This window comes from Cucumis sativus, chromosome 6, assembly GCF_000004075.3.
Source record: "Cucumis sativus cultivar 9930 chromosome 6, Cucumber_9930_V3, whole genome shotgun sequence".
Classification (NCBI taxonomy): Eukaryota; Viridiplantae; Streptophyta; class Magnoliopsida; order Cucurbitales; family Cucurbitaceae; genus Cucumis; species Cucumis sativus.
The window spans coordinates 15,474,112-15,488,011 of NC_026660.2; the positions used below are offsets into that span (position 1 = coordinate 15,474,112).

The following is a 13,900-nucleotide window of genomic DNA, read 5'->3' on the forward strand; positions in this document are numbered from 1 at the left end:
AATACGAAATTTAATGATAATCATAATAATATTGATAAAAGTATAAGTGACATAAAGTTTAATGATAAATTGATAATCATGATGATGCGAGGGTTGGAGTATGCATCGTCAAATAGGTTGTATTTGGTATTTTATTAGCAATTTCGAAGTGCGTTTTTCTAATTTGGAATCTATTCAGAGATATAGTGATAAGAAACCATAACCATATGTTTAGAGTTGATTAGCCTACGATCAAGTAATTAAAGGTTGTTAGTCTACTTAATGTTAACGTATTAAGAAAGATTTAGACAAAAAATATTAATTTAATATGAAATTTTACAAATGTCCTAATTTAAAAATTATTTTTTAAATAAAAAATATAATATTTTATGGACAATTATAACATTTCATTAATTATTAATTATATAATACAAAAATCAATGAAATATTATATTCATACGATTATTTGAAAAAATACATTTGAATTTAACATGAATTTCATATCTTAAGTATATTTTAAATTAATTATAAATTAAAATATATTATAATTTTTCTAATTTTTTTTATAATTTGTAGTAAATTATTTATATATTCTTTCCAAAATTATATATTTATCTACTTCCTTTTTCTATCTGACAGTCACAATATATTTATTCTTCTTCATCACTAACAACTATTTTTATCTATTATTCTCCATTGTTTGAAGCTTTTAGATATTCAATAATAAAATTCAAACTTCTTACTACATTGTTTTCTCAATTTGTATTCAAATTTCTCATAACCGTAAGCTGCAGAATCTTAACAAGTTGCCGGCATATACAATTCTCCATCACCTGAAGCTACGATAAAGTCCACAGTAAGTCATTTGTTCTTTTACTCATTTAAAATTAAATAGTTAAACAACAAAACTACATGATTAGTTCATTTTGAGTATATCATCTGCGTATATATCGTATATATTAACAATATACCCCTCATTTTAATGTTATTCTGATATGATTTTATAAATGTATACCACATATTATTTATGATTATACTAGTTTTATAATATTGTCGCATTATATAATAGTTTGTATATGTGATTTATTATATAAAAACCACATCTTATTTACATTTATATTAGTTTTATATATTACCCGTAAGATATAATACTTTAAGTTGATGTTTTATATGATATATACCATATAAAACATCAACTAATGTTTTTCTCAACATTACATATACTATAAAACAATTAATGTTTTAATGACATATATTACATATACTCATCATAATTATTTCTCATCCATGTTCATGTAGCCATAAACAACTTTAATACATAATCAATATTATTTCAAACATAACGTATTATTTACCACATAACATATGAATATTTAAATAAAAAACATAAACAATTTGATATAAGAACCTTTCACTAATAAAATATACACTTAATTTATATATGTTATTTAGTATATATACCTCATATTATATACAATAATACCTTATACATAATTCCTACAGAATTTGTGTTTAAATTTTTTGTTTGTAGAATAAATATTATTAAAACAGTAGTAAACGACATGATCATACATACATTCCTTTATAAATGTATTTGATTACATTATACTTTAATATATCTGCAATCTATAATAGTTATGTTCTATGTTTTAGTATATATACCTCATATTATATACAATAATACTATATACTAACATATATACCTCATATTATTTTTTTGATAGGATGACCGTTCTTTTTCAACGTTGAATTCTTAATAAACTCTAGAATGTATCACATTTAAAACTAAATTTTCGTTTGTTTGCCTATTTAATCGAATATTTAAAATATACCTAATATACCAAATGTTTCATATCTTTTGAATATAATCTAAAATATACCTAATATACTGAATGTTTCATTTGTTTTGAATATATATATTATTAAGCACAAAATTTCTAGCTAGATTCTATCGGATAAGTTTTGTATTTTTCGGCCATCGAAAGTTTTCTTCTTCACTGTCGAAATTTCAATAAACCCTAAATTGTATCACATTCAAAACTACATTTTCATTTGATTGACTATTTAATTGAATATCTAAAATATACCTAATATACCTAATGTTTCATATGTGTTAAATATATACAATAGTAACCTCGAAGTTTTTAACTAGATTATGTTCGAGAAGTTTTATATTTATCGGTCGTCAACTGTTTTCTTCTTCACCTCTGAACTCTCTAAAATTTTGATGTAAAAATCGTAATCCACGTTGGAAGGAGTAGACAACCGTTTTCGTGAAAGGAAAGCATGAAAAGTTTTCCACTTCTTTCCAAAACCGTATCTCGTTATTTTTTCCATTTAGATATTTATGTATAGTCCATTTAGGACTTTTATGAAATTTATTAGTAATTTGGATCATTCATGTAATATCATATAGCAATTTAGGCTCTATGAGTTAAAGGCCCAAGTATTAATCATCATCCACTGATAAGGGCTAAGCTCTGGAAACAAGATGTATGGTTGATTCCATCTACCATTATTTGGTATTTCAACAACGTTTAGGCGCACTCTTTTGACAACTAAGACTTGAGAAGCAAAAAGTTTCTTTTCTTGAATGGCTTCGTTGCTAGTGTCGTTTGGTGTGACAAATATAAAAAAGAAGTGTGTGTTTTCATTTGGAGAAATTTAAGGTATTAATTTCAACTATCCTTCCCATTTTCTTAGCCTATATAAAGATTAAAAAAACTAAAGAAATATAAGGGTTTTTGTAAACTCATGGACTAATTTTTCGAGGGGTTTGGTCACGCGGATACATTAGGTTGATATGGTTGATGCCAATCCAATGACATCACATCAGATTCTTCTCTCTCTTTTTTATTGATTGATACCTTATCAATTAAAACTAATCGTCATCTAATGATATTGAAAAAAACTGAAGTGTTTGGAAGTCACTTAAAGTAATTTTTCAAGTGTAATTTAAACAATTTTTAGGAAAATGAGTTTAAACAAAAATGAAGTTTTTGAAAAACATTTTTCTCTTAATTTAATCGAAACGAACCAAAGTAAAAATAGTAGTAAAGTCTTAATATCAATGGATTAACAAAAGAAAACATGGACTAATAACCTAGACGTCATAGATACACCGGAGAACTTAAAGAATTCTTGGATTAAACCCAAGTCTCAATTGACTAGAGAGACACAAGTTCATTTGGTTAGCTCTTAATAGAACTTGTAAAACAAGATGGGATATGAACCATTCTCTGTTCATAGTTGACTTTAAATTTAATCCTCATTGTCATCTATTAGTTAGTTTAATATTCACTAAACATTCACACAAACTTACTTATTTTCACTTGACACCCTTGGTTTTGCATTAAAATGTATTGCCTTAACAAGAAATGAATTAACTACTAGTCTAAAGGATACCATACTTGACATACAACCAAGAGTTAATATTTTGAAATTGTGTGGTTGTATTAGAACTCAAATCATATCACTCATTCTCATTTGGTCAAGGGAGTTTTATTTTGTCTCTTTTGCTCTTTTTCCAAAAATAAAAAGAGGGAAAAAGAATAAAAAGAACAAGAGAAAGAAAGATGTTTAAGTGAACAAATTTTAAGAATGAATGATTTTCAATTTTATTATAAAGTTTGTGGATCCCAAATAACTTTAGCTCTTTTAACTGTAGAATGTGTGTTACATATTTGAAGTCTATAAAATTTTCTATTGTAGGTTAGATATGTTAATAGCTTAATTTAATATCAATTAAATTTTTTTTGACTCTAGAATTATAAATTTATGTACTGTTTTAATATTAAAGAATTTTAATGCTACAATTCCAAAAGAAGAAATGAAAATATCTTTAATGCTATACTTTTGCATTTGAGGTGGTTTTCTAGTTTTGTTATTTTTATATAGGGGCTTTAGAAAAAAATGAAATAAAATTGATATAGGTATTAAACATGGCATTATCACAAACACAAACACACCCATTATTATTATTATTATTATTTTATATAACAAGTAAGAAGGTAAGAGGTCAAAACTTAGAACTTAAAAAGAAAAAGCTACACAAATTATATCAATGACTTCTTAAGAAATTTAAAAATGGTCCGTTTTCAATGATGCTTATCTCACTTGTTTTCCTTTGTAAAAAATTGCAAAAATATAACAAATTTTTGTTCACATTTGTTTGGATTGAATCGAGAAAAAAATGCTTTTAAAAAAAAATTATTTTTGTTTAAACTCTTCTTTTTTTTTAAAAAAAAATGATTTAAAGTATAATTATAAATGTTGAGTGGCTTCTAAACAATTTAATTTTTTTTCAAAGTAACTTATTTTTTAAATTTAATACTTGAAAATGTAATCAAAACACACTATTAATTAGAAGGATTGATGATTTAAACCTAAGACCTTTTGTTCTCGCAAACATATAGTGTCAGTTGAGCTTATGTTGGTAAAAACAAAAAATATAATCATCCTTCTTCGTTTGGGAAAAATTAGTTTATATCATGAAACTTTGCAAGTTAATATCAATAAAACTTTAATAATGTCAATCGATGAATCTCATATCGAAGTTTGGTGGGTAAAAAGTATTCACTTATACTGATTGGTTCATCAATAATTAAAGAGATTTATTATTTTGTTATTCACATTAACTGACATTTCTCACTTTGATATTTGTGTCAACTCCCTTAATTATTTTACTGTATAGTAACTACCAACTAATGAACATTGATTTGTAGTATAAGCCTTATAGTCTCTAAATTTTATCCCCGATCCTTTTCCAGTGAATGCATACGAGTTTTAATAATCAGACTAGCTGACCAGGTTGGTGACCTTTGACTTATTGGTTAGCTTAGAATAGTATCTGGCTCTTGTTCATCAACTTGTATCGACTTTTTGAGTTTGACTTCCAAAGATTTATAGGGTCTTATGATTTTGTGGAAGTCCTTTAAGCTTGGGAGGTTCAGTCTTTAAAAATTGAAAGTTACCGTTTTCAGTTACTCCATTCCTTTCCAAAATGAATGGTAAGACGGACATGTTTATAGAGTTTCCATGGGCTTAGTGATCTTGAGTTTGATTAGTCATGAACGTGACTTTATAAATTGGATTTTGGAATTGGTTGATGACGAAATTAAACCTACATTTAGGCACAACTGAAAGTGAAAATATAATTATTTAACTAAACCACATCAATTAATTTGATCAAAACATCAATATGAAAACCTACCACATCATTCAAATAATCTAATTTTGCTTTCAATTTCAATTTGAGACATACTTCAATATTTAGTTAGCTCTTAAGATTTATAATTTTGTCATTAATTAAAGAAATCACGTTACAACATGCGATTGCAAGATTTCTCACTCAACATATTAGACTTTAAAATTTTGGAGATAAAAAACACTCTCGACCAATCCTGAACACCAAAAAGGTAAAACTTTTCGATAATAATTTTTTTTAAAAGAAATAATAAACTGAGGTTAGATGGTATACAATTCAACTGAAAATCAAAAATCGATTTAATCGATTTAAGATCGAGTAGTCAGTTTTGTCTCCCGATAGATTGGAGTTTGTTTTCTGTTAAATTAGTTTTGTCTACCAGTAAGTCAATTCTCCAATAAAAGCTAATAACCTGATTGACGGTACGATTTTCATGATTCATGTAATCCGCCATTTTTCAAAACCAATTCATATACTATCCAAACAATTTTGAATGAAATGGAAGCATTTTAATGCAAAATGACGATGCATTAGTTTTAATCCATAAAAAAAGTGTTAAAAACATGCTTTTTTTGAAAAATTTTAAAAATAATTTTGAAAACTCGGTCTTGTTTAACAAAATTTTAAAATCGGTTTTAAAATGTCTCAAACTGACGGGTCGGATTTTTCGTATCAAGTTTGTGCGAAAAACCGATACCAACCGACCAATATGAAAGTCGAATTGAAATCAAATTAAAATAAAAGGGCAAATTTGACATAAGGAATTTATAGGTTCGCTCCCACAGCTTGAGTGGCGCACGGTCCAAATAAAGAAAAACTTATTTATACATATAAAAAGGGTAGGCTTATAGGATCATAGACTCATAGCGTAGCCATTTTCATTGCTCAAGCTTATTCGTACAGCGGTACTCCCATCCCGTCTCTGCCATTCACGAGTATTTCCACTATTCTACAGAGAGAATTTAGAGAGAGAGAGTTCTTCCATTAATGTGGCTTGTGAAGGAAGGTGAAGGCGGAGTCTATGTAAGGTGTTGAGAGAAAGTTTTGTCGTTCTCCATTGAGTCAGTGTGTTTTTGTTTAAGAGAATGGGGAGAACGCCGTGTTGTGAGAAGGAAGGACTTAGAAGAGGTCGTTGGACGGCGGAGGAAGACGATAAACTCAAAAAGTATATCGAAGCGAACGGCGAAGGTTCGTGGAGATCGTTGCCAAAGAATGCTGGTGAGATTGATTTTGATTTTGAGTTTTTTGTGCGATTAAGTGCTGCGATTTTTTCTGGTTGTTCTACCGGAGATTATGATCTTTTTTCTGAATTGGTGCTTCTTCTATTTCTAACTTAGATTATGAATTGATTTGAAATTACTTCTTCTAGTTTATGTATCTGAGTTTATGAATTGATGTGAAGTTGTGTGTGTGAAAATCTAAGGCTGTTGAGGTTATGAATTTTTCTGAATTTGTGCTTCTTCTAGTTCTAACTTAGATTATGAATTGATCTGAAATTGTTTCTTCTAGTTCTATGTATCTGAGATTATGAACTGATGTGAAGTTGTGTATGTGAAAATCTAGGGCTGTTGAGGTGCGGAAAAAGTTGCAGGTTGAGATGGATTAATTACTTGAGAACAGATTTGAAGAGAGGAAATATCAGTCCTCAAGAAGACGAAACTATTCTCAAATTGCATACGACTCTTGGAAATCGGTCAGTCTCTCTCTCTCTCTCTCATAGCGTAGAAATATTCGTGCAGTTCTCTTCGTGATTCTTTTCAAAATTATTATACTCGATTTTAAATATCGGCGAATAGATCGTTAAGGTTTAATTGTAGTATATAATTTCGAGTAGACGATATTTTTATTCGTGAATCGCCGTTTGATTCTTCACAACAGACATTTTGCTTTGTTGAGTCTGCATCGTTATCTCTTCTTGATCATTCATATTTCTAGAACTTTTAATTTCATTTTCTATTTTCTCTTGTGCTACATTTTTTCCACTTCTGATTTTCATTTCAACCTTTACGACTGATTTCTACTTCCCTGTTCTTGTTTACGTCGTTATTTGCCCGACGATCATTATATTCATTCTTTTGGAATATTCGGACTTTTTTTATAAATTTATTTGATACCTTTCCTTCTTTTTGAGATCTTCATTTGAAGCTAATTCACTGACCTCTGCTTTGTTGTTCTTGTCAACATCGTTCTCGTCCTTTTTTTTATCATTATCATCAGTTTTTTTTTTTGGCACATTCGATTTATTTATTTATTTTTGTAATTTTCTTTCCATTTGAGATTTTATGATATGATTACAAAAAATTCTAAAACATTATCATGCATTCGATTTATAGATCAATGTATTCATTCGTAATTTCTCATAGTCTCCGTATGAAGTTTGACGAATTTCATCTGAGAATAATAAGATGGAATTCATATGAATGAATTTCCTCTAAAAGAAAGAAAATCAAAGAAAATTTGATGGAGATTCCAAACTAAAAAACGAAAAAGGTAATAAAAAAATACCAAAAAGAAATGCTACTATAAAAATGTATAGGTAGATTAAATTGAAAGTGTGTAATAAAATTATACATTAATTTTTATAGATTAGTATCTCTACTTAACAATTGAGTTCTCTTAATTCTTTTTTCTTTTAAAAAAAAACCGAAATTGATAATTAAAAAACTTTTAACTTTACAAATTGCCTACTGTGCTATAGTTTGTTGATTCTATTTTTTTTCTTTGTTTTCAAATTCTTCCGTAAGTCTTAAAACGAGTCTTATTTTTAACTTTGTTCTATTAACATTCCTTATATAAATTTAAAAATATATATTTCTAGTTTTTCTTCAATGAAAAACAGTATTGTTATTAGTTTACAGAGTTCACAACTTTTCTTCAACACTATACTAATTGGCTTATCTTAAGATTTATTAGTACAAATTAAATTTGATGTTAAAGTTGGAAATAAAATGGTATTTTATTTATGTTTAAATAATAGCGTAATTAGTTTGTAGATTTTCTTAAGTTTCGTTTTTTTTTTTTTTTTTTCTAAAATTTCAAAATTTTCAATAGAATTTAATTTTTACTTCTGCAAAAACTTCCAATTGTTGTGCAATAGATTTCTAGAAAATAGTTGATCTAACTGTCTTTTTTTTCGTTTAACTTTTAATTTTCGACTTTGTGTTTTAATAGATTTGTAATTTTATTTTTTAAGAAATCAAAATTGAATGAATAAATTTGAAAATTTATAAGTTTAGGGGTAGAATTTGTAACTTAATATCTAAGTTAAATTACAAAAAAAAATAAAAATAAAAATCAACCTAACTTTAAGGGTTGAAATTTGTAATTTAATATATTTTTCTTTTTCAAAAGCTTTTTGCTTCAGTTTTTTTTTGTGAATTAATTAGTGTCATCTTTTCAGACTTTCGTAATAAAAGTCTGACATTATTGATAATGATAATAGAAATTACTTTATTAAAAAGGACAGAAACACGTGTAACACATTTTGCATGTAATGCCATTGATTTTGGGCTCACGGGCCTTAAAGCTTGAAAGAAGACATCACTTTCATGTTCTTTCCACTTCCGTGTCCCACCATACTCCTTTAACAAACATCTCATTAAATAACACTTCCAAGAAATTATTTTTTAGTTCTAAGTTTTAATGAATGCCAAATAAACATTTTTAGTCCTTCGGTTTATAAAATAGATAAATTTAGTCCCTTGTATGTATTTAGTTTTTCAAATTTTAAAAATAGGTTTGGAAGAAGTTTTTTTTTTCTTTCTTTTTTTAATGTTTTAAAAACAATTATATTAATTTTAAATTTTGAAAAAAATAGTTTTAGAAATGTTAAGAATTTTAGAAATTATTTCTCTAATTTAAATTATAATAAAATTATCTAAATAAAAGTATGAATCTATTTTGAAAACTTAATAACGAGATAGTCTTTTAGATTAGAAAGATAATTTTTTCTATTAAAAAAATTAGATTTATTTGTAAGCATTATGTTCTTTTTTTAATTTTTCAATACTAAATATGTTTTTCCTCTACATTTCAGTCCTTTTTTAGAAAATTGCATGAGATGACCAAAACATTTAGAAGAATAAAAAACAATTAATAACACCAATTTTTTACATATTACAAATATAATAAAATTAGTGATATCAGACGGTAATCATAAATTATCATAGAACTATCAAACGATAATCACACAGTTATCAAAAGGGTTATCACTCTTAAATTTGTTATTTTTACAAATTTAGAAAATGTTATGAGATAAAGCTCTATTATCATAATTTTTTTTTTTTGCAAATAGCAAAAATCCCTAATTTTTATCTTTCTTATGTACAATACAATAATTGGATTGTTAGCCAAATTTTAAAAATAAAAACAACTTTTTTATTTTTTGTTGTTGTTTAGTTTTCAAATTTGGTTTAACTTCTTAAAGTATCAATATAAAGTGACAAATAAAAGTAGTATCAACAAACTTAATTTTTTATATATAATAAAAACAAAATAGTTACAGAACACATCTCAATTTTTAATATTTATGGGAGAGAGCCATGAGTTTCTCACTTTCCCTCTTATTGATTCCTATTGGTATTTTTGGTATTGTTTTCAATTGTCCACACGTGTGGCCATTTAGTTGCTAGCTCATTCATGGATGCCAGCTAGTTAAAGAGTATTGGGATATTTGAATTAATTAGTTTTGTTAGCTTAGTGAATGATCTACCATTCCAAACTTGGAGGTTGTTTGTCGAGGAGATAGCTCACTTCACGTTGGAGTCCAAACTTGGATAATTCTAAAATTAAGTTTTCCTAATCTTTCTCTCTCTCAGTCGACCAACAATCATTTTCCTTTAACTTATCATTGTTACTCACTCCTTCCATATCTTTCTCCATTCCTTTTCGTCATTATTTCTCACTCCTTCCAGAACCCTTCTCTACTCCTTTTCATGATTGTTCCTCACTCCCAATTTCCCACTCTGCCATTCCCATCTCCTTTTCCCTCTTTCCCTTCTCCAAATTCCTTCTCTGAAACCCTTCTCTGTTTTATTTTCTTTATAACTTTTGAGTTCTGTAATCCATTTTTTTAAAATAATTATTTTTGTATTTATAATTTAAAAGTCCAACTTTAACATTTATATAATTTGTCCTTTCTTTTTTTATTATGAACATCATTCACAATTCACAAAGTACATGTTTGAAAATAATTTATTTTAAGATGGTTAAAATTAGTTAGTATTGTGCCCACCTTATGTAGACACACACTCACATTAAATCAATTTCAGTGCTTGATTTAGTGGTAAACCACTGTTCTAATTCCCTTTGAACTCATGTTCAAGTTCCACTCTGACATATCTTTTAACCACACAAAATTAATGTTTAATGTTTAATTTTCTTGTTTGACTATAGACATCATGATTAAATGCATATTTAAGAATCACTTCAAAATTGTTAAAATCGCTTTCATTTCGTATAAATTCATTTTGTACCTATTTTAAATCATACAGAATTAATGTTTTAATTTTATACCTTTAAATATAGTATTTATATTATCGAATTTGAATATGAAGGATTAAAAACATATTTTATATTGATTTTAACGTTGAAGTGATTTTTTGGTTGATGTTATGATAAGTTTAACTAGATATAACCAACTAGCTCTGTGTTAGTTAGAAAATGTTTTTTGAGGATGTTTATAATTTTATTTTTCATATTTTGTTTGTTCTTAGACTTTTTACATTGAAAGACCCGGTTAATTTATCAGATAGATTTAAGAGTAATTATAACGTATAACAATTCTAAAGAGTATACTAATTTTTTTTTAATTGCAAATATAGCAAAACGTATCAAATATAATTCAATTGCTGATAAATCTGTATGGTTTATTAGTGATTGATCAACATTTTATCACTACAAATTTTGCTATATTCGCAATATTATTATATATGTCAATACTTGCAATGTAACTATTATATTTATTTTTAGATTTAAAAAATAATATAATTACAAATATAGTAAAATAAATTAAAATATTAATGATGTTGATAGACATCTAAGTTTATCATATATATATATATATAATCTAAAATCTTGCTCTATTTTTATTTTCAACAACTTTGTCGTTTAGCATAATTTTTTGAAAAGCTATTTCTAAAAGTAGAGCTTTTTTAGGTGAATGATTGTTTATTGTATTTATTTTACCTATAGTATATTACACTGTAACAAATGTGAGGTTGGAACAGTGGTAGTGTGTTAACCCTTCTCTCGCACCCTATTTTGGGTTCAACTTTGACTAAAAATTTTAGCTGAAGTGGGGTGTGAAAAATGTCATAATACCACTACTATTTTGTGCTGCTTTCTTTTTAAAGTTCTACAATTTGAACCCAGTAACTTAAAATTTTTATTTCAACATAGGTATTATTAGTGGTAATTGGTAACTTCTTCTACCACTGCTATAAATTTACCTTGAAAGTATAAATTACCGTTAAGTAATTAGAACACCCAAAAATTAGATAATCACACTCCTCAAAAGTTACACTAAAATATGACTATTAGAATCAAAACATTATTATAACAATATTTTAAAAACTTGCAAATATAGACAAATCCGTCCATTAATGAAAGAATTTTTTTCTTCAATTCGTTTGAAAAATAATATAGTAGTGTAGAAAAATATTGTGAGAAGAGTTTCAACTCTCGAGAAAAGTAGTGTGTATGGATAACACCTATGATTTAATGCAATGATCTCATTTGAAAAGAAAAATCTTTCAAAATGTTTGCTTTTATTTAAGATGCTCATTTTGTTTCTTTTCTCCCCTATTTTGGTCCCTTGTATTTTTAAACCTTCATTTTTAGAATTTATGATTATAATAATTAATAGACAAACTTTTTATTGGTAGTAGTAACCATAAACAAACAAAATCTATCTAACATTATAATAATTATAATTGTCTTTTATTTACTCAATCTAAAATAAATTTATATTTCCTATTAACTGATGGGGATGAAACTTAAATGGATAGATATTGAAAATGATATTTTTGTAGTTTTCTATAATTGCCTCTTTAAAATGAAATGAACTTTCTATATTATATCGTTTTTCCTTCCAATGAAATATTTACCCTAAATTCAAAATCAGACAAATGAATCATTTTATTAGAATTATCAAAGGTGAATGCATCTGGGGAACTTAGAACGTTTTGGGTGTACCTCAATCGTTTTCAAAATCTCTGTTTTTCTATTTTAATGATTATTATCCTCTTTAAGGATCCTTTTGCCCTTAGTAAATTGTGTGCATTTTGGTGTAGGTTATTATTATTTATTATTTATTATTCATTATTTTTAGAAATATTGTTTTAAATCATGAAACTATGGAAAATATTTACTAGATTACGACAAGCTATTATTTGGATCTATTATTCAAATGCTATTTGTGAATAATTTAGTCCATTTTGTTTAAAAACATATCTTACTATTATTTATCATCTTTTTAAAACAATTATTTTTGCCTTAATTTGTGTGTTTGGGCTGTAGGTGGTCATTAATTGCAGGACATTTACCCGGACGAACAGATAACGAAATAAAAAACTACTGGAATTCACATTTGAGTAAGAAAATCTACAGTGACACCAAAAAGGATTCTCCCCAAAAACCAACAACTTCAAAGCGAGGTCGACCAAACAACAAACAACAAACTGTTATAGCAAAGAAGAAGAAGAAGAAGACGATACCAAGCGAAGAAAGTTGCCAATCTAATTCTATACCTGAAACCACCACCACCAACAAGCCTAAAGAAGAAGAGGAAGAACATGCTACCACCAGCAGCAGTTCAGAAAAGGAACCAAGTAAAAATGACCATAATAATAAGAATTCAACAACAAAGGATCCAAAAATAGAGGAAGAACATTGGGATTTTACGACTGATGATGGCGAGAAACTAGAAAAGGAGGTGATAAGTACAATTATAGAGAGTGGGGAATGGTTTTATTCTGCATGGCCTTCTTCAAACTTTAATAATGAATGGATGAATTGGGACTGGGAAAGTGATGGGGTTTTAGGTCAGAATGTACAAGAGCAGCCATCGTCTTGGTTTTGGGCTAATAATAGTAATGATAATAATACTAATGGAGGAGAAGAATGTCGTTGAAAAAAGTTGGCTTTTTTTTTCCTTCTTAGGGAGGAAATTTCTATCGGCCGTTTACAGCCTATAGAAATTTGGTGATTTACCAAATTTGATGTAATAAGATCTATATTATATATACTGTACTGAGAAATGAATGGAAGTTTATTTTTTCTACTTGAAAATGACTATTGTCCTTGTATTTAATAGAGCCAAAGATTCTCCATTTACAACCCGCACTGAAACACAATACACTAGGTGCTACTTGAGAGAACCTTAGCTAACTTTTATGACCCAACATAGTTCGAATATCTAGTGGATTTCTCTATCTTTTGAGGTAAGGAGTGGGAAGTTGTGAACTGTATAAGATTATAAAATCTGAAAAGTTGAACTCCTGATGAGAAGTTAGCATTAATATATTTTTTTTTAATAATGAGATTTACAAACTCTTTTGAAGGCAAAACGAACTCCACTTATCTCACGTCTTTGGGCCAAAGACTCCCTCTATAGACTCTATGAAGCTAGAAATCGTTTTTCATAATGAAAAATGATTAGAAAGTCAAAGGATTGTTGATGACAATTGATAAGTTTCTCTTGGGTTTCAGAGCTTC

At 27.3% G+C, this 13,900-nt stretch overlaps 1 protein-coding gene across 1 annotated transcript; it reads left to right on the forward strand.

The window, feature by feature from the left end:
• The first annotated feature begins 6,029 nt into the window (after nt 1–6,029).
• On the forward strand, nt 6,030–13,474 carry LOC101209402 (transcription factor MYB111). The gene is made up of 3 exons (XM_004150032.3): nt 6,030–6,403; nt 6,749–6,878; nt 12,704–13,474. The coding sequence occupies exons 1-3, from the start codon at nt 6,271–6,273 to the stop codon at nt 13,314–13,316; spliced, it is 876 nt and encodes a 291-aa protein (XP_004150080.1). The 5' UTR covers nt 6,030–6,270; the 3' UTR covers nt 13,317–13,474.
• The last annotated feature ends 426 nt before the right edge of the window (nt 13,475–13,900 follow it).